The 25042-nt window shown below is 42.8% G+C and overlaps 2 protein-coding genes across 2 annotated transcripts in view; both read left to right on the top strand.

Moving 5' to 3' along the window:
• LOC117056998 (syntaxin-binding protein 4-like) overlaps positions 1-10109 on the top strand; it is a 58668-nt gene extending 48559 nt beyond the window's left edge. Inside the window, exons 18-23 of the mRNA XM_033167711.1 lie at positions 1026-1214; positions 1495-1611; positions 2111-2160; positions 3772-3911; positions 6482-6539; positions 9200-10109. Of these exons, the coding sequence (XP_033023602.1) occupies positions 1026-1214; positions 1495-1611; positions 2111-2160; positions 3772-3911; positions 6482-6539; positions 9200-9308 (663 nt within the window). The 3' untranslated portion in view covers positions 9309-10109. The remainder of the gene's footprint in view (positions 1-1025; positions 1215-1494; positions 1612-2110; positions 2161-3771; positions 3912-6481; positions 6540-9199) is intronic.
• Positions 10110-12921: 2812 nt separating this feature from the next.
• Positions 12922-25042, top strand: part of SEC14L5 (SEC14 like lipid binding 5) — a 46045-nt gene continuing 33924 nt past the window's right edge. The window contains exon 1 of the mRNA XM_033167176.1: positions 12922-13095. The gene's annotated coding sequence lies outside the window, so the exon portion shown is untranslated. The remainder of the gene's footprint in view (positions 13096-25042) is intronic.

The following is a 25042-nucleotide window of genomic DNA, read 5'->3' as shown; positions in this document are numbered from 1 at the left end:
ATAAAAATAACTTGAAAATACTTTATTAATTATTCCTTGGCATATATGAAAAGCAGATCAGTTATTTCTGCACAGATTTATAAGCACAATGTGACAAATAATGATGTAGCAATTACATATTGCTACTCGTCACCCCAGTGGTGAGAGATTCCTGGAATTCCAGGGCTTACCCAGGGTTTGGTTTCCTGGAATGAGGGACAGCAGAGACTGCGGTGTCCTTAGGATATATGGCTTTACTTACACATATATACAACCTGAGCATAAGATTTGGGGGAGGGGGAGGGAGGATGCACACAGCATTAACACCTGAACAGATCTTGCTTCTCCATTAGTCAAAGCCGTGGCTCCATCACAGATCAAGTATATCTTTGTGTCCAGCTTCCAGCCTGTTTTTTGCACATCTCTCTCTCTCTCTCTCTCTCTCTCTCTCTCTCTCTCTCTCTCTCTCTCTCATATGGTGTACTGTTCTTCTATGTAGCAGCTGGGTGAGTGCGGTGGAGAAAAGGCCTACGCATTAGCCTGGAGGGAACCATCTCTTAGTTGTATCCCTTGCAATTTAGCTAATCTTTTTGGGATGCTGATGAGGATACTTAAGTGGTCAGCTAAGGACATTGTCTTACAAAGAAACTTGTCTGACTAGTTTTGCTAATAGAATCCTCTCTTGAGATTCAAACCCTCACTGGGTATGGTACCCCAAGAATTTGAAGGGAATCAGGGCATCATTCAAATTGACAGCCCCCTACCTACCCGACAACAGTATAATTCTGCCACATCAGAATGATAATGTCTGTTTTCCCTTGTCTCTTGTTAGACCAGTTATGTAAAACTTGAAATTTAGTCTTTGTGGGATTCTTAAAATTTATTCAGAAGTCCTAAGCTGTAGCTTACTTAGTTTGGGTATAAATCTGGCCCTCGTGATTGGAGTTTTATTGATGGACATGTAAAGGATATGGTTTCAGGAAAAGGGAAAGGACTGATGGTTGCACTTTGGGAATAACATCCCGCTTCTGTTCCTCCATTCCCAGAAGGCACTGGGCTTCCTCTCAGAAAACCGAACCCTGCATAACAAGCTGCAGGTAGCAGAGGTGTCCCAGCGGCAAGCCCACAGCGCGGAGCAAGATTACGAAGAAGTGATCCATTTGCTGGAGGCTGAGATCACAGAGCTGAAGACTCAGCTGGTGGGGAAGAAGACAAAACAGGCTTCAGAAGCAGAGGTCAGTCTGGAGTGAGAGGAGGTAATAGAAAATGTAATTTTCTGGAGTGTGGGGGCAGATGGAGTTGGTCAAGTGAGCCTATATGGGGCAAGACAATCCTGGCAGTCATGATGTTCTTACTGGGAAAGATGGGGTGAGGGATGGCAGGCAATCCTGCTGGCTGTCAAGTCAAGTCCTTGCCTAAACTCCCATGCTTTCTCCCATGGGAAAGCCTATTTTCCCAAGACATCTCCTTCTGTCTCAATCATTCTACCCTCTTCTGCTTCTCTCTCCAAAACAGAGTGATGTCCTAGAGTTGAAAAGGCGCTTGTCCCTAGTTGATGGGCAGTTGAAAAAGTCTGAGGTCACGCGGAAACGCCTGGAGATCTACAATAGGAAGCTGCTCTTATTTGTGCAGGTGATGTGGCAGTGCCAACACACCCCCTAAACAGTGCCCCAGCCCAAAATTCTGTTCAGCAGTCTCGGCTTTTGTAGCTGGAGTCAGTCAGGGCCCCGTCCTCTCAGGCCAAGTGGGAAATGCCTACAAGGCAGGAAGCAGGTCTTCCAGGACTCACCGCAAAATGGTCTCTAGCCCCTTCAGCAACCTCAGCTTTCGTAGCTGGAGCTTTCCTGGTACGGACATCAAGCTGACCAGTCAGTAGTTGCCTGGGTCTTCTTCCCCCACGCTTTTTGAAGATGGGGACAACATTAAATGGCTTTGACTGACTTGTATAGATTGTTTATTTTGCTATGGATTGGCACAGGCCTCTCTTGGGATCAGTAGTCAGGGCACTGAATTGACAATGAGCCCTGCAAAATAAATAAAATGAAACAAAAAACTTCACTGTGATTGGTGTGAAATTTGTTCCTGTAATACTGAAAGCCACCCCCCCCACTCCATTTCTATTTTCATACAGAATACCCATAAACTTTTGAGCACATCTAGCACATTACCAGAGGAGAAGAGGTAAGAATGGCTTGTGGGAATTGTTCTTAGCATGTACACAGCAAGTACCCAGAGTATTTCACATAGTAATCCTTGCACCAACCCTGTTAGGTAGACCAGTATTATTTGTATATTGCCATGTCGTTAGTATGCTGATGATACCCAGCTCTACTTCTCCTTCACATGTGAATTAGCAGAGGCTGTTCAAGCCCTGGACCTGGACCTGGACTCAGTGGTGAGCTGGATGAGGGTCAATAACCTGACTCTGAATCCTGGAAAGGCAGAGATGCTATGAGTGGGTGATTCAAGAATCTGGATAATTGGTCAATTGTCTGCTTTGGATTGGATTTCACTCCCTTTGGAAGAGAGGTTTCATAGTCTGGGGATTCTCCTGAATCCATCTTTGACTCTAGAGGCCCTGATGACCTCAGTAGCTAGGAGTGCCTTCTTCAAGCTTTGGCTGGTCAAAATAGTGACAGATGTTTCTGGTATAGGATAGCCTGATTGCTGCCATCCATGTGCAGGCTGGATTACTGCAATGCACTCTATGTAGGGATGCCCTTGAAGCTGGCCCAGAAGCTGCATCTGACGCAAGCGGCTTGACTACTCACAGGAGCAGGATATTGCCAACATATTACTCTACTATTGAAAGAATTGCACTGGCTGCCAATTAGCTACTGGGCTAACTTCAAGGTGCTGGTTTTGATGGATAAAGTCCTATACAGTTTGGGGCCAGGATTTCTGACAGGTATCAATCACTGTGTTCTGAAGGCGTCTTGCAGATACCATCTTTTTTAAGATGTCTGTTCTGCACAGTATCAGAACTGGGCCTTCCGTGTGGCAGCACCTAACTCTCAGGAATTCCCTCCCCTTGAATATTAGACAGGGGTAGTCTCCATTGACTTTTCAGTACCTATGGATGACCTTCCTCTTTCAACAAGAATTTAAAGTCACGCTTTTCCCCAGTCTGTATCTGGAATGGATTTGTTTTTGAGATGTTTTAAAGAAGAGCTTTTACTGCTTTATTTTTTCTGGTTTGCCACCCTGGGCTCCTTTGGGAGAAATAGATAAATAGAATAATATAGGGGTGGGAAACATCAGGCTGAGAGCCAAAGGTAGCCATCCAAGCCTCTGTATCTCTTGAGCCTTGAGCCCCCTCCCAGGCCTACACCTATCACCAGTAAAACCCATTACTGGTACTGCACTGCACCTTCCTCAGTTGCTTGTGTCAGGTGTCTTTGAATTGTGTGCATGCCTCCCGTTTGCCTGGACGGAGGGGTAGGGTTGTTTGTGTGTTTTTGCACACATAAAAACCTCTGGCTTTTGTGTGACTGGGATGTAGCTGGCTGTACAAAGCTAAGAATCACATTCATTGATCTGGCCACTTTTTGGTGCTTCTTGCCCTGCCCGCCACCGGCATGTGGCCCCCACGATGTTGTCCATGAAGGCATGCGGCTCTTGGACTGCAAAAGGCCCTCCCACCCCACTTAGTGTGGTGGCCTACTTAAGGCAACCTAGTGAGTTTGTGGCTCAGATGAGACTGAAACCAGGTCAGGGTGGTGGGGGCACTTGTTTAGCATGTCCATCTAAAAATAAATAAATAGGAAAACAAGATCTTTTTTCTCTTGTAAGAGCTGACAGTCAAGCAGACGAGGATAAAACAGGAAGAACCTCAGAAGCTCCTCTTCCACCTCCAGATCTTGCAGGCTTGTTGATAGCAGAGGCAAAAGAACTCTTGGAGCCCATCTCGTCATCTAATGCCACAAAGGAAGGTGAGTTCCTTGCAGCCTGGAGCTGGTTTATCTCATTGACAAAGAATTGGTACTGGCTGCCAACATGCTGCTGGCACTGGTGGCTAGTGCCCACTGGAACTGGTAATGCAGAAGCTGAGAGGCCAATGGCACGTGCAGCCGACTAACTCTAGGTTGCTCTACATCCTCCTCGGTCCTGAGTTCTACAAGACACCAGCCCATAAACTGGTAGTAAGTGAGAATGTGGGTAGGCGGGGGTTGGCTGAGGGCAATTGGAGGCTGGTGGAGTAGTGTCATATTAGCCCTGATGGAGCAGTCTCCACTGGCTACTGGGTCAAATTTAAAGGGTTCCTGCCTGTTCTTTGAGATCTTCCTGAGTAGCGTTGCAAATTGTCCCATATAACATCAATTTGGCAGGTACAATGAAAGCAGCCCTGTTATTGTGGAATTCACTGACTTTGTACATTAAGCAGGTGTCCTCTGGGTTCGGGTTCAGACACTAGCTTAAAGCATTTCTATTTACACAAACTTACCCTGCCATATGACCCAGTTTTCGGCTCTGTCAGTCTTTGACTTTTTTATGTTTTTAACCTTTGATTTTATGAACCCTGCTTTGGTTAGAACTTTTCTTTGATGTGGTGGTATAGAAATTAATGTATAAATTTAAAAGTCTCTCCCTAGAGTAGGGTTGGGGAATCCCAGGCATGGGGGTCAAATATCTCTGAGCCTCTCTATATGGCCCTCAGAACTCTTCCCAGGCCACACCCCCTCACTGACCCTGCTTCCTATGGCCAATGTTTTTGCGTGGCTGGTGCTGTGTTCCTTGAACTCTGATCATGGCTCCTGCTTCTCTGGATGGAGAACAGAGAAACTAGTCTACTCTAAAAAGGTAAAATTTACATTTGTTGCTCCACCCACTTTTTCCTCTGGCCCCACCCACCACTGGGATATTTCACCCTACCAGAAGCTTGTCCAGGAGGGAATGTGGCCAACAGACTGAAAAAGGTTGCCCATCCAAACCCAAAAAAGGAAGCAGTTGAGATGCTGGATGAATGGGCAGCCCATGTAATACACATGGGGCTGTTAAAACATGAGACACACATCTCTATAGGCAATTTTGCACAGGGGTCTTTTCCAAGGTCACTTCCAGGCAACTTGTTTATTAACCATTCATCCCAATTATTTTTTGGGGAGGGAGGTTTCAATGACATCAGCTGTTTATTGAACATTCATTCTTAATTGTTTGGGGGGAGGTTATATGATGTTGCGTCCACCAACTGTTATCTCATACTTTTCTAATGCATTTCCCATACCTTATGAATAAGGGGGGGGGATTTGGAGGGGAGGAAGAGGGTTTGTTGTAAAAGAGTGCCAAACCAACTTGAATTGCACAACTTGAATTTGCTAGTATGTGACTGAATCACCCACTGGAAACTTGCAACAGTCTGGAAGCATCCCAAGATTAAGTTGTAGCTGATTAAGATCAGAAGATCCCTCCCAGCTTTTAATCAAGGGTGCCCTGTCCAAGGTGCTGAAGCTATACTCATAGCCGCTAAAAGCCCTGCCCTTTCACCAACTGCTGCATACATCTTTTGAAGTGGTTCTCCATACCTAGGACTTCAAATCTGCTTTAAAGAAACCTGTTCTACAAAAGACAAATCATACAAATTGACTCAATTTGTAGGCAATGCACTCAAAAGTCCACTTTTAGAAAACTTAGTTACATCACTAGGGTTCATGTATTTAGAGTGAGTTGGGATTTAATTGGTAAGCCAATAAATTTGAGGGCTTAATGCTGTTCTGAAAGTATTCAGCTTCCTACTCAAAAGTCAGCCGCCCTTTGAATCCCCTTTGTGGAAGTTCCTTCCCTGTAATGCAGTTCAATGCCACTTGAGGGAGTATTTGTGTATGAACACTGAAGTCACACTGGAATATGTGTTTGCATGGTTCTTTCCTTCAGTTGAAATCCTCCCACTCAGCTGACGCAGGATAAGGAAATAGCTGCTCCATTGCTCCATGTGTGTTTGTGCATGTACACACACACACACACACAGAGAGAGGAAGCCTGCCTATCAGATGTATGAGTGTTGATGGCTTTGGCTAGTGGTGCAGCAAATGTACTCTACACATGCTCAGGGGTATCCATTCTTTGTTGCCGCACATATTCCAGGAGTCAGCTCAGGTACTGAGCCCTAGCTCTACCTAAGGTTTGAGAATAGGTGGATTCAGAACAATACTCACACCCCTGCTTCATGGAGATGAACAGAACCATACAATGGAACATATATTCCCAGCTTTGACACCCTGGTGGAGTTTGAGAAGGGGCTTAGAGCCAAGTGGGAGAGTGGGCCAGTGGGTTGGTAGGAGAATGGGGTTGAGTTCTTCTGTGGCTTAGATTAAAATCTGAGCAGGAGAAGAACTTTGGGGATGTGGCTATGTGTGCACCTTGTTGCTGTTCACCTGATTGGATCCTAATTAATGATGTTCAGTTGTTGATTTAAGAACTGATAACATTTAATACCACATTAGATCTGTTTTATATTGATGTGACAGTGTTTTCTGATCTTTTACTCTTTCACTTGGGTTTACAGCTTTTCTGTATGACTGGGATGACTGTACAGCTGGTGACAGCACCCCTGACTACAAAGAGTGAGTATCTTGGCACCTTTTCTTCAACAGGAAGCTTGTTGGCCATCTCTGGTTTATGCAGCTTCTTCAAATCACCTATCAGAGTATCTGCCTCTCTTATTCTCCTGCCTCTCCAAAGCATGTGTATCTGTTGCATGAACGGTGTCATAAAGAAATATAGCAGCCAGGACTGACTTCTGAAATTTCACCAGGAAATCTAAAGCCAGATGGACTAGAAACTTATTCCCCCTTCCCCATTTTAAATCCTGTGCTTGCGTAGTCTAATTATGGAAATGAAGAAGAAATACTACCATTTGCATTGGACCATTTGTGTATATGGAGTTTTACAGCATAATACTTACAAATTTTGCTGTTCATTTATAACTGTTTTCTGCTGTTGAAGGTCTGCTGTTTAGCTGGATTTGTTGGTGGTCTTTGTAATTGTATTATTGAAATGTGTTCTTTTTGGTTTCTATGCTATGCCTTCGGCTTAGTGTCTCCTTTGTAGTGAGTGACTAATGTCCAAATAATAAATAAATAAATAGGTAATGGTGAGAGGGCAGAAAAGGAAGAGAGACAAAGGTAACATGAAGTAAATGTAAGCTCAATGCAATTACATATATTTAGATTCTTGCCATTGGAAATGAAGGCCAGGGATTAGGTAACGGCATAACAAACCTGAGATTTCAAAGCACCAGGTAGTGATCCTACAACCAATGGTGCTACATGGCAAGATTTCAGGCATATGATGGGAATCCCACTCAGCAGAATGAGCAGAGGGGCTCCCAAATGTAGCAGTTCCAGCTCACCACATTTTGAAGTAAGTGAAATAATACGTATTGCTACCAACAGAGATAACTTCCCTGTAAGACCAATGAGTCCAGGGTCTGACATTGCCTACCTGCACCACTGCCTCTACTTGATCATAAGAACATAGGAAGCTGCCTTATGCTGAGTCAGAACATTGGTCCATCTAGCTCAGTTACCCCTATTCTTACTGGCAGCAGCTCTCTAGTGTTTCAGATAGGAATCTCTCCCAGCCCTTTCTGGAGATGCCAGAGACTGAACCCAGGACCTTCCACGTGCAAAGCAGGTGCTCTATCACCCAGCTAAACACCATCCCCTGATCTTAGTTCTAAAATGAAAGTATATTTCCCCATCCTGCACCCCCTGCTAGTTATCTGAATTATTAAAGGCTCTTTGAAAATGTGGTTGAAAATGCATTCGAGTTTATTAAAGTTCAAACAGTCCTCTTCTTCTCATATCCGGATGATCTGCCAGACCACCCACAACTTCCTAAAGCAGCACACCCATGTCATTTGTTCTGTCCCCTGAGACTTAGATCAGCTGCTTGCAGTTTGGACCTCTCTGATGTTTGTTGATATGAACAAAAATTTGGTGTGTAGGTGTGTGTCACAGACTATTAGAAATTGTGCACACTTCCAGATGCAAGTTTGGGGTGCTTGGCAAAATGTCCTATGCAGACCCTCCTATTCTTCCCAGGCCCCATTGACATACCTGCCCAGACAAGTGAAAGATACTGCTCCATCTTCCCTCATGCTTGCCACTGCTTGCTCTTTTGCAGATGGGAGGCGAATAGGCAGGGTCAGCAAGGAGGAGGGCTAGGAACATAGGGAGCTGCCTTACACTAGGTCAGATGGTCAGAGCCAATAATGTTTCTAAGTGCCAGTTGGTAGAAGCCACAGGAGAGGAGAGTGCTCTTGTATTTGGGTCCTGCTTGAGGTTTCCCACTGTGTAAACAGGATGATGGACTAGATGGGCCACCGGGCTAATCTAGCAGGACTCTTCTTATGTTCTTATGTTTATTGGTCCATGCAGCTCAGTATTGCCTACACTGACTGGCAATCTTCTGTATCCAAAGCAGGTGATCTATCACTGATCTATAGCCCTTTCCCATAAGGGGTTCTGATACATTGGTTGGGGACTGGAGAGCTGTGGGCCTTGGCAGGTGCCTGTCCTAGTACGATCTGATTTCAGGATGCAAGGCAGGAGTTGCAGGACCCTGGATAGCTCCAAGTAAGCAGGAGTTGCCACACCATAGATAGTTCCAAGTAAGCAACTTCCTCCAACAAAGGTTGAGAGGAGAAAAACCTCTTGCAACCTAGTTTCTTCCCTGAGTGATTGGATGTGCCCGGGTCACCTTTTCTTGCTGGGTTCCTACATGAGGTTCAGTGCACTGGGAAATCCTCCTGCTCACAAATCCCATGTTAATTAGTTGGTGAAGCTGACATAAACTGTTCCTAGATCACTTGTGGTATGATTTGGTGTGCATGTTTTAAGATCTAATGTTCTTAATCTGTTTTATATTGTTTTGAATTCTGCTTTGTGTGTTGTTTTTAAATAATTTTTATTGACTTGATTAATATTATTGTGCTTTTACTTATATCATTGCCTTTGAGGCTATAGGCTATAAAGTGGGGTGTGAAATCCCCATACTAAATAAATAAAACAAATAGTGCATCTGTAGAATCAGCAAAGATGCACTGAGGGTAAGCATCTCTTCCCATGCGGCCCATTCTCACACCAGGACTTCCTGGCTGTAATCTTAGGAGCTGACCCAGGATCCCTTCCCACTTCCTTTGTTCTTCCCTTGTGTTCTTTCCACATCCATCTCCTGCCCCAAACCCTGCCCCAGAGTGACGCCTGTTTTACTTTTCCAGCCATCTTCACCAGAAGACAACGTGGCCTCCTCCTCCTCCAAGTGAAAGTACCAATGGTGATCCGCAGCCTCCAAGCACCTCCAAGGGTTCCTCTGAGAAGCCTGCATAAGTCTCCAGCCTCAGTCTGCTCCGCCTATTCCTCATTTTGTATATTCTGAGCCTGGACACTCTGCTTGGGAGGCAGAAAAGGAGCAGCATGCAGCTGATGAGAAGAACCCCATGAATGCTTCTCTTCTTAAGACGACTGACTCTCCTAACCCAAACGTCCAAGGCTTTAAATAACAATACAGTCCTCTTGGTGGCTACCTCTGGATTGTTGCACATGAGGCTATTCCCCCTGGATTTGAAACTTTAGAACAAGAAAGAATACCTGGGGGAAAGTGTTGCCATAGAATGTCTGAATTTCCCAGGCTGAGGGCTGAAGAACCAGTAGCCTATAGCAACAAGAGCAGCAGCCTGCTGCTGAGGGGCTACCCAGAGGCTCTTTGCATTTCTTATGAAAAACTAAAGTACATTTTTTCAGGCTGTAGGGTGTTGTAGTCATTTGTATTAAGTCTGCATAGCTGTCTTTGGATGAACCTCTTGTTGATTGTAAAGACTTATATGAACTGTACCCCTTGATTAAGGAGAAGACAACCAGATGGTTGCATGGTAGATGTCTCTGAAAGAAGATGTACAAAATACTGAAAGAAACAAGGAGCATCAAATACTGTATTAAGACTGAGGAAGACTTCCCAGCTGGCCCATCTCAACAGCAATTCATTGTAAAAAGAATAAAAATTGCAGGGGCAGGCTTGGGAGAGGGGGGAAGAGAATAAAAATTAGGTTTTTATGTGATTAGCAAATAATATGGTAGAGCTATAATGTGAGAACACAGTTCTGGCAAATAAAATGACGATACAGCTTTTGAGATTGCTGAATTTGCAAAGGGGTGTGCTGTTAGTTGGCTGAGAGTCTCAAGAAAAATGCAAGAAGGCCTGGGGCAGGAGTTTCAAATGGCCCAGTTTGTAAGACCTTGATATTATATTTGTATTTTAATAGCTTATTTGTAAGATTCCTTCCTCACCCTTCACCACACAGTCCCTGAGCAGCTTACAACAATACAGTATATAGTTATAGAAACAGATAAAATCATTGCAAAAAATTTTGAATGTGTGAAAAAATCAAAATGGAACAGAATAGGATGAATTTAGCAAAAGATGTGGGTCCCATAAATCAAAATACCTTAGCTGTTCAGTCTAGGGTAAAAAGGTGCATCTTCAGCTGATGGTGAAAGCTGTACAGTGAAGATGCTAGATATAGCTTTTCTTAAATATAAGTGGTTGTAAATATTCAAAATTGCAGACTTCAAACTCTGGTGGTTTCTGCATTTGAATATATCAAATCTGTTCTGGTGCACTTTTGCCACCAAAAGATACACCAACAGTTCACGGCTCGATCAATGGGGGTGCAATGCTGTTTCATGTGTCCCTGCTAGGCCACACACCCTCTTGAGCCACACTCCCCATCAGCCTTGCTTCATATCCTCCTCCCCTTGGGTGCTCTTTCTTTTTCATGAGGGAGGAGCATTCACTGATCTAAGCCCCTATATCACATCTGCAAACATAAGACCAATATGTTGAGTCAGGTCACTGGCCCATCTAGTCCAGCATCCTGTTATCACAGTGACTGACTAGATATCTGTGGGAAATCTGCAAGCTTGACATAAATTCAAGGACAATCTGCCCACCTGTGATTCCCAGCATGATTCAGAGGCATGATTCCTCTCACAGTGGAGGTAGAACTAGTCTGGGATTAAGCTTGTATGTATAAAAGAGTCTCAGTTACCTGTGGTGTTTACACACCAGCTTGTCCTTCTCCCTCCTAGGCTGGAGACAGTCAACAGTATTTAAGAAGGAGAGAAGCATCATTTTCCATTGTGTACACACTCAATTCATTTGATCCATTGTTGCCCCTTGCAGAAGAAGTTCTGCGGGGTTGGTTGGTTTTTAACCGGGGTTTCAAAAACCTGCAACATTTATTTGCAGACAAACAATAATGAAATATAGTTGTATACAATGAGAAGCCATGCTACTATGCATTCAATTGAACTTCCTTCCCAGTACATAAAAACAAGTATTGTGGCACATGAATGGCCTGGTTCACACACAATGCTAAACCATGGTTTATTAAACTGTGGGTGAGTTATTTTGTCTTTGTTTTTGAAAGCCACCATGATTTGTTTGATCATCCAAACCTTGCCCCACAGGTGAATTGTGTTTTGTTTATAGCCAACAAACCACTATCTGAAATCATGGTTTGCTATTGGTTTACAAACCTTAGCCTTTTTATTTCTTGGTGTTATGTGTGAACCCAACCCCCTAACCATGGTTCGTTTGGCAACCCTACCCCAGATGCTCACCAACTACAAAAGCATGAGTTAAGAACTGCTTGGAAGTAGAAGAAAAGCCATAGTTTGTTTGAGTGTCTGTGGATCCACTTGAGGTTAGTGTTGTGGATGAACCAGGCCTAAGACTGACACACTTATTACAGCATAAGCTTTGGTGGAAGTGGACTGTAGCCCATGAAAGCCTATGTCATAATAAACTTTAGAGGCCTTATCTTTAAGGTGCCACAAGATATGCTGTTCTTAAAGAGTTGTCTTTGTTGTAACACAGCTTTACACTCTGGAAATTCCTAAACAGTATGGTTCACATTTTTAGTAAGGACCTCTTCTGAGCAGCAGGAGTGCAGATTGTCCCGAAAACCACCATCCTACACCCACTGATAGCTTTTTCATAATTCAGCAAAGACATTTAAACACCAGCTCTAGGATTTCAGCCAGGAAGTCTCTCTTAACCTTTACTGTAGAGATGTCTAGAACTGAACCCAGGGCTTTCCGCCTGAAAAAAGGAGTTGCTTTACTAGATAGCCAGCTGGGTCTGGTGCTTTGGGTGTGGGGGTAGGAGCTGGCAAACCAGGGTTCAAATCTCCACTTGGCCATGAACCTCACTAGGTGATGTTGAACCGACCACAGCCTTTCAGCCTCACCTACCTCACAGTATTGTTGTGGGGATTAAATCTGCATAGGAGCCTTTGGCCCCTCAATAAAATATTTGAGGGGGTCGCCCCACCCCAAGTTGATAGACATTGCCATTCAAATGTTGTGCGTGTGCCGTTTCGTGTAATCGATTGTGTGGGGCATGACTCACCTGCCTCCCCCCCCCCACCTCCTTGAATATTTTATTCATGTTGGCATACGAGCCATGTATGCCTTGGGAGAAAAATGTGGGTCACAAACGCAATAAAATAAATAAGTACATACTACTACTGAGCTGTACCCCTTCCCAAGCAAGCGTGCTCTGGATTGCGAACCTCCCGATCGTTATCTTTATTGCTTATCTCACACACACAGCGCTACGGCTGCTCGATCTAATTCTAACCTACCACCTCCCGGGACAGAGGAGAAGGGGCAGGCCTTCTTGGAAGAGTGGCAGCCGGTGGGCGGAGTCCGCCAAGCCGCCTTTTCTCCTCGTTCTTCTCCTTTCGTTGGTGGGCGTGGCCCGGTCGCGCGCAGTGGGCGTGGCGCTTAGCCGCGGCGGCGAAGGGGAGTCAGTTGTTCAAGAAATCGCAGGGGCGCGGGAGCCCGCAGCGCGTGCGAGCTTGGCCAGCTCTTGATTGGCTGAGGCGCGCCGGCCGGCCTTTTCGCCGCCTTTCCCCCTCCTCCCTTCACCCTCCTCCCCCCCCCATCCTCTCCCCGCTTTTCCTTCATTTGAGGGGAACCGTCGCGCTGAGGTAAACTGTACCTTCCCACCCCTCTGGGCAGGACCAGGAGGATGGCGGCAGCGCCGGCAGAAGCGCTGGGTCTGAGTCTGCTTGCGGGGTTTCCTTTCGGCTTCTCCTTGGTGTGAATGATGGTGAGTATCCTCTGAGGGGGGTGGGGGTGGGAAGCGGGAGGCCGGGTCTCTTTCGTTTTCCTTCCATGGCTCTGGTTGAGGGTGTTGCGACCCCCCCCCCATTTTTTTAAAGCCTTGTGTGTTGCCGACCCCTCCAATTTTGACAGGCCGAGAGTGCTGCCCTCCCTATTTTGACAGGGCCACCTCTCACCCCTCCTCCTTAGCGACACCTCCTTCCCCTCGCTTTTAGGGCGGAAGAGGGGGGTTTAAATATTCGAAATACGTAAGAAATAATCCCGAATAGAAATACAATTCCAACTACAGAAGATGGGCATTTTCTCTTATCTCAACTCACCCCCCATTATCCCTTAACCCCAGCCACCCATGGGGCCCAATACATTTTGTCTGCATACACACACATACCATACAGTGAGAGCACATTTAAAGTCCATTTCCACACACACACATAGTGTGACAGGAACTACAGTTTGCTGGGAATTGTAGCTCTGTAATGGGGTAAACTACCCCGCCCCGCCCCCCCGGATTCTTTAGAAGCAGGGGTGTGCTTTAAAAGTATGGTGTGTATGCAACCTCAAAAGGCTTCATGAAGGATGAGGAAGAACCATTGGGAGCTTCACTCCACCTTAGCAGTTTCTAGTTTGTAAAACTGCACGTTGCCCCTGTAGCGAATCTTCTATGAGGCTACTAATAAATGCAATACTGTAAATAATCTTCTCCTTTTCCCCATCACAGAAACATAGGAACGTGCAGTGCTTTAAAAAAAAGGGGGGGGAGTTTAGGGGTGCTCATTTTGACCCAAGAAAATCATTTTATAGTTCAAATCAGGAAAAATAAATACAGTAAATGGACAAAAGTACAAAGGTTCACAAAATGTTTTGAGGTATGTGTACCCCTGTGTACCCCCAGAAAAATGCACAGGGAAGGTGCCTTATACTCCGTTAGACCATTGGACTGGCAGCAGTTCTCTGGGGATTTCAGGCAGATGCTAGCTGTTGAACCAGGGGCTTTCTGCATGCAAAGCAATTACTTTGCCATTCAGCTATGGGTGCTCCTGATGATACTGACTCGGACTCATTGGTCCATCTAGCTCTATATTGTCTACATGGACTGGCAGCAGCTCCCCAGGGTTTCAGGCAGGGCTCTATTCCAGCCCTTCTTGGAGATGTTGGGGATTGAACCCCAGGATCTTCTGCATGCAAAGAAGGTGTTCTGCCACTCAGCTGCAATAAGCCCTTCCCCATCTCCCTATGAAAAGAAGTTTTGTGTGTGTTTTGAGGCACCATTCAAAGCTGGCCACCTGTCAGATTCTTAGTGGAACAAGGAATTTGACAGTTGGCTGGCTTTGAATGATGCCTCTTGCACAAATACATGTGCTCTCACCCACCCACAAACCCTCACTCTTCTCTTTTTACCTCTCCTACGGGGTGGGTCTCAGTGGTAGAGCACCTGCTTTTCCTGTAGAAGGTTCCAGGTTGAATCTCCAGCATCTCCAGTTAAATTGTTCAGTGGCAGTGTTGTGGTAATGTTATTAATATTATTAATAGTTAAATGAATTTGACAGGTGGCTGGTTCTGAATGGTGTGTCTCTCTCTCACACACAGGCTCTTCTCAGGGCTAAAAATACTTGTTAATAGCTTGGTGCCTCTAACAATAACAAATAATCAAGCCTCATCCTTGATGCTGTTCCTTGCAGTACACACTAAATATATGTTATATAGGCAATTTCTGTTCAATCTCAGTTCTTTTTCTTTGTGTGTGTGTGGGGGGGAGGTATGCAGTGTATATTATTTTTTGCTTGGTAACTACTGAGTTCCTTGAACTTTAGGAACATCAAATAGAATTGGAAAGAGCTTCCAGACTTGATACTTTCAAGTTTGAACTCTTGCATCTCTTTTTATAGAAGTTAAGCACTTAGCCCTTCTTCCTCTGAATACATACTCTTCCCAAGCAACTTAACTTCACAGGGTTGCTAGAAAGATGAACTGAACATTTAATAAACACTCTTTGAATCCCTAGATTCCCTTCTCAGTCCTCCTACTGTAATTCTTAAACTGGTTGTCTCTTGGTGATGCGAAGGCAGAGTAAAAATGTTCTAATAAATAAACATATCCCAAAATTCAGGTATAAAATTGGAAGCTGTTGATTAGAAAGAAACTTAAAACATGCTTGTTCTTTCTAGTATATATATTCAGGACAGTTAGTTTTGTTGATGGTGAAGCTTTCTGGATTTGATCAAAGGTTCATCTTGCCCTCCATTCTGTTTCCAACAGTGATCACTTGGAAAGTTCTAGAAAGCTTTCAGAGCACAATGGCAGTGGCAATAATCTACACTGTTGGGAGCATGCACAACTGTTTCATGAAGCATGTCTAAGAGTCTAGTATGGTTATGAAGTTTTGCTTAATAGTCAAATGCACGCTTAGTCCTTAATATGCTATCTGTTGATTACATAATGGGGGCATGTATGGGGTGTTGGGGAGGGGCAGTACCTCTGGTGGGGCACAAGTTGTGCTCCTACTGGAGTAGTTTGTCCACCTTTGGTCCCTACCCTGAAACAGCAGCCATATCTCTGGAATAGCTTCAACTGACCATCTATACCAGGTGAGGATACTGTACCTGATGGGTCTCAACCCCTTGGTGAGTTAGGGATTCTGCATGCGAAGATAGGCTCTGGCAGATTGAGCGGATGAGAGTAATTGTGGGTCCAATGATCAAGAAGACAGTTTCTGCACATGCTGTAGAGGGAAATGAGGGGCAGATGGGGCCTGTAAACCTGGTTAGCCCATCTAGGAGAACCTCCACTACCTTGTGGGATATCTTTGGGACAAGAAAAGGCTAAGGGGTAAACTATACACAAATCAGGGGTCGAGTCCCTGGGGTGGTTGGGTGATACCTTGTACGTCTCCTTCTGGCAACTCCTGCAGCCAAGCTGCAGCCAAATGTACTGCTCTATTTTCATTTTGACGACATCAGCAAGGCTGAGTGCGGGGTCTTGTTGTTTGGGCAGCTCAAGACCTCCATACACACTGCCCAAGCTTGCACTCCAGGGAGGTCATTTTAATGCTGTTAACACAGCGATTTGACTCCTACCACCACCCAGAGGTGCACTCTATTGTCTCTCGAGACAGACAGATGCCAACAACATAATAGGGACATACATTAATTAGCATTTTACTAGATACTAGATTTACTAGATTCATCATTTTATACACAATGGTGTTGAGTTTACAAATACTTAAGCCAAAGTAGTGTAACCTTTTGTTTGTATGATAGCTTGCTTTAACAGCTTCTATTTTTTCCTGTTAATTGGCATAACATTTTAAAGATGCAGCAACTTGCAGCTCCACCTCTGATCTTCGGTATACTTATAATAGCTGTTTGAGTAAAAACAATTGAAAGGCACTATTTTGAGTACTAAAAATATATGTTGTTGTTGTTCAGTCGTTCAGTCGTGTCCGACTCTTCGTGACCCCATGGACCAGAGCACGCCAGGCACGCCTATCCTTCACTGCCTCTCGCAGTTTGGCCAAACTCATGTTAGTAGCTTCAAGAACACTGTCCAACCATCTCATCCTCTGTCGTCCCCTTCTCCTTGTGCCCTCCATCTTTCCCAGCATCAGGGTCTTTTCTAGGGATTCTTCTCTTCTCATGAGGTGGCCAAAGTACTGGAGCCTCAACTTCAGGATCTGTCCTTCTAGTGAGCACTCGGGGCTGATTTCTTTGAGAATGGATAGGTTTGATCTTCTTGCAGTCCATGGGACTCTCAAGAGTCTCCTCCAACACCATAATTCAAAAGCATCAATTCTACGGCGATCAGCCTTCTTGATGGTCCAGCTCTCATATATATATTTTACATATATAAAAATATATGTAAGCCTTGCTATGTATCTAAGTTAGCAAATAAAGTTTAAGCTTAATGAGCAAGTATTACATATGTACATACCGGTATCCATTTTCACTTCTTCCAGATCATATACAATATATTTTTCTGTGTAATGCAGAAAGGTCCAAAAAATAGGCATCTTTACCTATGGGCTCACTTACTGTCCTCAGTTCTTTGAATTATAAATGTGCATATACATATGATGGATTCCTTTATGTACCACATCACTGTTGCCTGTGCTTATTTAATCAGAATAGTAGGCTGCTGATGCCTAACTGAAAAGCAGACTCAACACTCTCTTATTCACATGTACCTCTTCCATTGTTGTATGTGTTGTAGTGGCAGTAATTTCCCAAAATCTGTGCTTTGTTCAAACACTGTTCCTTAAGCACAGCCTAAATCAAGGGTCAGCAAACTTTTTCAGCAGAGGTCCGGTCCACTGTCCCTCAGACCTTGTGGAGGGCCAGACTATCTATCTATCTATACAGTATATTAAAAACGAACAAATTCCTATGCCCCACAATGCCCCAGAGATGCATTTTAAATAAAAGTACACATTCTACTCATGTAAAAACACCAGGCAGGCCCCACAAATAACCCAGAGTTGCATTTTAAATAAAAGGACACATTCTACTCATGTGAAAACATGCTGATTCCTGGACTGTCTGTGGGCCGGATTTAGAAGGTGATTGGGCCGGATCTGGCCCCTGGGCCTTTGTTTGCCTACCCATACCCTAAATCAATATATGAAACTTAAATCAACATATGAAGCTGCTTTATACCAAGTCAGTTCATTGGTCCATCTAGCTTTATATTGCCTTCAGTGTCTGCCAACAGCTTTCTATTCAACAGAGATATGCCCCCACCATGTACTGCTGGGACTACAGAAGCTGCCATACATTCATAGCCAGTTGAATAATTTACTTTTTCATTCTGAATCAGTAGGATATTTTACAGGTTAAGTTAAGCCTGGAAAGTACAAAACAATGAACAAAAGATGAACAGATAAAAGAAGTAATGATCAGATGGGCACAAGATTTGGGAAAAACAATTATGTTAGAAAGATGGGGGAAATTATGGAAAAAAGATATAAAATTTGCACCAAATTATGATCTAAAAGAAAATGTATTCAAAATGCAATATAGGTGGTATCTAACCCTGGCAAAATTGGCAAAAATGTACAAAGGTAACAGTGGTGTATGTTGGAGGTGTCGCAGAGAAACTGGTACATTCATACATATTTGGTGGCATTGTAAAGAAATTAAGAAAATTTGGGAAATAATTTACAGGGAATTGAAAAAGATACTCAAATATTCATTTAAGAAGAATCCAGAATTATTCTTATTAGGAATGTTAGATGATGAGATCAAAGAAAAAGATAGATGCATATTAATGTATGCGACAGCAGCCGCTGGACTCTTAGTAGTGAAAAATTGGAAAAGTGATAGGGTACCTAGTAAAGAAGATTGGCAAATTAGAATGATAACATACCAAAATTTGGCAAAAAAACAGGGGAAATCAAAGGAGTAAGTGACCAGAAAATAGATAAAGATTGGAAAATGTTTAAGGACTACTTGACAGGTTCTGTAGAAAAAGCTGATCTCTTAGCAGACAGGTGAAGGGCTCAAACAAATAAATAATGGAAAGGAAGAAACCTAGATACAGGTACGGTATATATAAGAACCAAGAACCACAAAAAGCAATACATAAAAGGCTGGAAGTCATCACAGGGGGGTGGGGGAGGGAAGTGGCTTTTTCGTTAATTTTTTCTGTGTATTTGTGTTCTTAATTGTTTCTTTTTGTAATCTGCAAAATAAATTTAATAAAGTAAATTTTAAAAAAGAGTTTGTTTCTGACATTATTGCCACGTACCAAGGGAAAAATTACTGTGCAGTTAAATGATGAGTCTGGCATATCGGGTTAAAGATACAGCTAATCCAGGTTAAGAATTCAGCTCTCAAACTTGCTTGCTTTAAATAGCTGCTGCTGCTGCTGCTACAGAGTAAACATACACACTGAAGCATTCTTCCCATCGAGAAGATTAATTATTCTCTTTCAAGGAAGACAAACCTTTATACTGGAGTAGAAAACCATTTTTCTATTGGGGCAATATTGATCCACAGAATGATGTCAACTGGGGGCCCTATTGTTGTTAGCTATTGGCTGTCCGTCCATATTTTCAAAGGCATTCCTCCTTGGGCAGGAAGCTGCCCAGTATTGGACAGCCTCCTGCCTTAGTAGAGCTTTGAAAGTGGATTGGGCTGGCTGACAACAGTGTGACCTGTGCATCCAGCGAGTTGGATGAAATTAAGCAACTGGGTTGTAGGGTTTCCACCCCTGCATTATGCAGCATACAGAGAGATAATTTAGAATAGCTTTGCTGCTGCACCTGCTGCTGCTGCCGCCGCTGGTGGTGGTGATAACAACAACACTAATACATTAATTTAGGGAGTGTTACCTGCTGCATTTGCCTTATGACTATCTATCTCTGCTTGCTGCTGTTGCAACTCACTTTCTGTCTTTAGGTTTCCAGGCTTGCCTCCTCAGGTCAGTAGGTAGAGAGAGCGTTTGCTTACTGGCCTGAGAAGAGAGGTAGTTACTATAGCATTGCACCATGGGAGTGCAGTGAAGCAATAGGTTAGCTATTATTGTGGGTCCCTGCCTGCTGTCATGGCTTGCCAAAATGCCGTGAAGGAGCTGTGATATGCTGGATCACTCCTAGCCTGGTTGTGCTCTGTCTTTGCTATCTGGGAGAGGGGTAGACAGGAGATGAAGCATATTTTTGTGTCATTTTGGAAGTGGGGCTGTGGTTGGTATTCTGGATGTAATATGTGTTTGCTTCAGGTAGCACAGCTGGTACTCCAGATTAGTTGACCTATTTCTGCATGTCATACATTTGATTTTATTTCATCTAGCCTTTAAGGTATGTCTGGGGAACCTGGGACCTGGATGCCTCCCTGTCTGGCCCTTGGAACTTTGCCCAGACCAAGCCCCATCCTAGGCCACATCCCTTCTGTCCATCACACTGCTCCCACTGACCCTGCTCAATGCCCTTGGAGTGTGTTTGCCTGGCTGGAAAGTGTTCTGAAACTGTAATTATGTATTTTGCTTGCTTGGATGGGGAACAAAAAATAAATGTGTGTGTTGGAGTGTGCATAGAAATCCCAAAGTTTGCAGTGGTTGAAATATACCCTTTTGTACAAGGTTAGATTCCCATCCATTGCTCTGCCCACTTTTGCTTCTGGTCCTGCCCACCACTGGCATGTGGCCTGGAAAACTGCCTTTGAGGGAATGCGACCCTCAATCTGAAAAAGGTACGCATGACTCTTTTCCAGTCAGAGGAATTCAGTAATTAATGAGAAAAAGTGATGAGAAAACATAAACTTTTTTCAATCATAACAACTGGATTAGTTCGGAAGTGGATACGTAGTTCTGCTGTCTTGGCTGCATTGATTAAGAATTCCTGCTGGGTAGGATCAGTGTCAGTTGTGTTGAGTAGGCTTAACAACTTTCATGCTGATATAAATGCTAAGGCCTTGTTTCCATGTGAGCTCCCAGTGGTGAGGCTAAATGAGTATATTCAGTAGTGGGATTTCCACTTGCTGCTGCCATGTAGGCAAGACTTCTTAAATAATAATAAAAAGCTTATATAACTATAGGGGCTAGGACTTGAGAAAAGGAGAGTGTGGGTGGGAAAGAATTGATGTGCTTTTAGATGTGTAAAGATGGAAGAAGACTTAGTCATGAGCCTTAGGGAAGCAGAAGTACTGTAAAACTTTACAGATGGTGACAAGTGACAGACAATCTTAAGTGACTTCTTGTCACAAAGTACTGTAAATGGCTTATGTGGCAATTACCTGTTTCTCCTTTTTAGTGTCCTTAGGTCACCAACCAATCTCTAGGTATTTTTAAAAGCAATCTTTAATGTTTCTGCCCTGTAGACTCAAAATCACAGGGTAACATAATGCCTCTTGTGTATCCAGACAATTGGTAAGCACAGTCTCTTTCGAACAAGGCTCCAATGGGGAGTTACATACATTCTACTTTGAGGGAATACTTTCTGTATTGACTTATTTACTGAGGAATCTCTCTGCAGAGGATTCTGGGAGTTTGCTGTTAAGCCATGTGAATTACAGTATGTCACTTCAGAATCAAGTTGGGGGCTCATAAGATGGAATGCTTCTTCAGGCAAAAAAAAAAAAAAAACATTCTCTGCATATAGGAAGCTAGCATCTTAGGGAGAATGCTTGGTTAGAACCCTTCTCCCAGTCCCTACCACCTAGCTTTAGTGTGCAGGCATTTTTATGAGTAGGAGTATTCTGTAATGGTGAGCCTTCAATCTGCAGTGTGGAATATATATCACAACTGTTCCACTTTAATGGACAGATCCCAAAGAACTAAACTAACAAATGATGGGAAACTACCTAAGACTTTCTTTGAAATGGTGGACAACTTAAACTTGGAGGACGCTTGGAGGCTAAAAAACCCCACCGATACTGAGGCAACTTATTTTAGTGAATCCCAGCAGTCATGGTCGAGGATAGACTACATTTGGATATCGAACGAATTGGCACCGAAAATACAAAAAGCGGAAATCGGCCCAAAGACTTATTCGGACCACAATCCTGTACAGGTAACTCTCAAAATGGTTTCCAAGGGTTCTTTTAGATGGAGAATGGATGACGCGTTGATGAGAGACACCAAGCTGGTAGAAAGAGCTGTGAAAAAGATGAAGGAGTATTTTCAAATCAATTGGAATTCGGAAGTAGAAAAAAGAATTGCCTGGGATGCAAGTAAAGCGGTAATGAGAGGATTCCTCATAAGTGAAAAAGCAAAAAAGAAAAAACTACAAAATGCTGAAATGGAAAGACTGTTGAAATTAATTAAGGCTAAAGAAAAAGAGTTAAGAGGACATCCCAAATCCTTAAGAATTCAAAAGGAAATTAAATACTTGCAATCCCAGTATGCTAAAATTATGAACCAAGATATAGAATGGAAACTGAAAATGATGAAACAAAGATCATTTGAATCTGCGAATAAATGTGGAAAACTACTAGCTTGGCAATTGAAGAAAAGACAAAAGGCAAATGTCATCGGCAATTTAGCAGTAAATGGAAAAATAGTGGAGAACCCGGAGGAAATCAGAAAGTGTTTTCAAAAATTTTACAAGCAACTGTACAAGGAGGAGAGGATAAAGGAAGAAGAGATAGACCGATTTTTGCAACAAAATAGTCTGCAAAAAGTCCCAGAGGATAAACTAGTAACCCTCAACCACCCAATTTCGACCCAAGAGATCGAGGATGCAATCAAGAACATGCAACTAGGAAAGGCACCAGGACCAGATGGACTAACTGCAAAGTTTTATAAGACTCTTAAAGATTGGCTTTCGCAGCCTTTGAAAGAAATTTGCAACAAAATTCTGGAAGGAGATAGGGCACCAGAGACGTGGAAAGAAGCCTTTATCACACTGATCCCAAAACCAGATACAGATAGAATGCTAATGAAAAATTATCGTCCAATTTCCCTTTTGAACGTGGATTACAAAATTTTTGCAAATGTCATGGCTACAAGATTAAAAAGAGTGCTGAAAGATTATATACATAAAGATCAAGCGGGTTTCCTTCCAGGAAGACAAATAAGTAATAATACAAGAATTATTGTGGATATTTTAGAAAAACTGGAGAGAAACATAAATACAGAGGCAGCACTACTATTTATTGATGCGGAGAAAGCCTTTGACAAGGTATCTTGGATGTTTATGAAAAAGAATCTGGAAAAGATGGGAGTTGGAGAAAGATTCTTAAATGGTATTAAAGCCATTTATACAGAACAGAGAGCAAAAATAATAGTAAATGGTGTGATATCGGAGGAAATTGAAGTTGAAAAAGGAACAAGACAAGGGTGCCCTATCTCCCCTTTATTATTTATTACGGTCCTGGAGGTACTTTTAAATATGTTACGAAAAGAGAAACAGATAAAAGGAATTAGGGTGGGAGAGAAAGAATACAAATTACGCGCCTTCGCAGATGATTTGATGTTATCCCTACAAGAACCGGAAAGCAGTGTCCCCAAAGCCTTGGAATTAATTGAACAATTTGGACGTGTAGCTGGCTTCAAATTAAATAAACAGAAAACCAAAGTTTTAAGTAAAAATATGAGTGCAGAACAGACACAAAGAATACAAGAGGGCACAGGCCTCAATTTTGTTAAATCTGTAAAATATCTAGGCATCAATCTCACAGCAAAAAATGTGAATCTGTACAAAGATAATTATGAAAAACTGTGGACTGAGATAAAGAAAGATCTGGAGATATGGACAAGATTGAAACTGTCGTTAATGGGAAGAATAGCCGCGATTAAAATGAATGTCCTACCAAGGATGCTGTTTTTATTCCAAGCCATACCGATTTTGGATAAAATGGACTGTTTTAAGATATGGCAAAGGGACTTATCGAAGTTTATATGGCAGGGCAAAAGCCGAGAATTAAGTTTAAGGTTTTGACAGACTCTAAAGAGAGAGGAGGCTTTGCCCTGCCGGATTTAAGACTTTATTTTGAAGCAGCCGCCTTTTGCTGGTTAAAAGACTGGTTTAAACTAGAGAATGTAGATGTGTTGGACTTGGAAGGATACGACAACATGTTTGGTTGGCATGCATACCTTTGGTATGACAAAGTTAAAATCCACAGAACTTTTAAGAGTCATATAATCAGGAAATCTCTGTATCAGGTCTGGATTAGGTATAAAGACTTGCTGGAGAGAAAGACTCCTAGATGGATATCACCAGTGGAGGCTAAGGCCTATAAGAGACCAAACATGTCTGCAAGTTGGTTACGATACATGGACATATTGCAGCAGGAAGGGGACTCATTTAAACTGAAAAGCTACGATCAAGTCAAAAGTCAAGTCCCTGACTGGCTGCAATATCACCAGGTACATGAAACATTTAAATTAGACAAAAAAATTGGTTTTCAAGTGGAAAAATCAAAACTGGAAACAGAACTGATCGAACCGAACTCTAAAAACCTTTCCAAGATGTACAATTTGTTGCTAGAGTGGCATACGAAAGACGAATTGGTTAAATCAACAATGATAGATTGGGCAAAAGATGTGGGTCATAACATTATGATGGATGACTGGGAGAGATTGTGGCGGAAAGGTATCAATTTTACTGCATGTAATAGTTTAAGAGAAAATGTAATGAAAATGATATATAGATGGTATCTGACACCAGTTAAGTTAGCTAGAATGAATTCTAAAATGTCGGATGTGTGTTGGAAATGTAAATCGTTGAAAGGTACCTTTTATCATATGTGGTGGTCATGTTCAGGGGTAAAGGCCTTCTGGGATAAGATTTATAATGAGCTTAAGAAGGTAATGAAAATTACCTTTTGTAAGAAACCAGAGGCATTTCTTTTGAGCATGACCAACGAAGAGATACCCAGTCAGGATAGAGTATTTTTTATGTATGCCACGACAGCGGCTAGAATTTTATTGGCAAGAACCTGGAAGGGTGAAGAGATACCGACAATTGAAGAATGGCAGACGAAGCTGATGGAATATATGGAGCTCGCAGACCTGACCGCCAGAATCCGAGACCAGAGGGAGGAGAAGGTGTCGCAAGATTGGAAGAAATTTAAGGACTATTTAGTTAAGCATGCTAAATTGAATGTTTGAATATTTGTGCAGAAATATATAAAAGAATCGGCTTGAGAAGTTTAAGGTTAGTGAAAATGGGTTAGAAGAAATTTTGAGGTGATAGATTTATTTGTATAAGAAGGTTTTAAGATATAGAATTTAGAATACAAGTTAAGAAATATATTGGTTTAAATAAATTTAAGGAGTATTAGGAAACTGAGCATAAGTTAATGGGAAAAGAAATGAAGCTACCTAAAGAGTATAAATGCTTTTGAAGACAGAGGAGGGACCAGGGGAAGTCCCCCCCCCCCCAAGAAGTTAAAAATAAGTTGAGAAACAAAGATATGTGATTGATAAGGTTTGTATAAGTTTTCTTTTTGGTATGGTATTGTTGTGTTTTATATTGTTTGATTGTGTATCATGTTTTTTGT

The sequence above is a fragment of the Lacerta agilis genome, chromosome 13 (genome assembly GCF_009819535.1).
Source record: "Lacerta agilis isolate rLacAgi1 chromosome 13, rLacAgi1.pri, whole genome shotgun sequence".
Lineage (NCBI taxonomy): Eukaryota > Metazoa > Chordata > Lepidosauria > Squamata > Lacertidae > Lacerta > Lacerta agilis.
The sequence above is the reverse complement of the archived record's forward strand: the minus strand, read 5'-3'. Positions and strand labels throughout refer to the sequence as shown.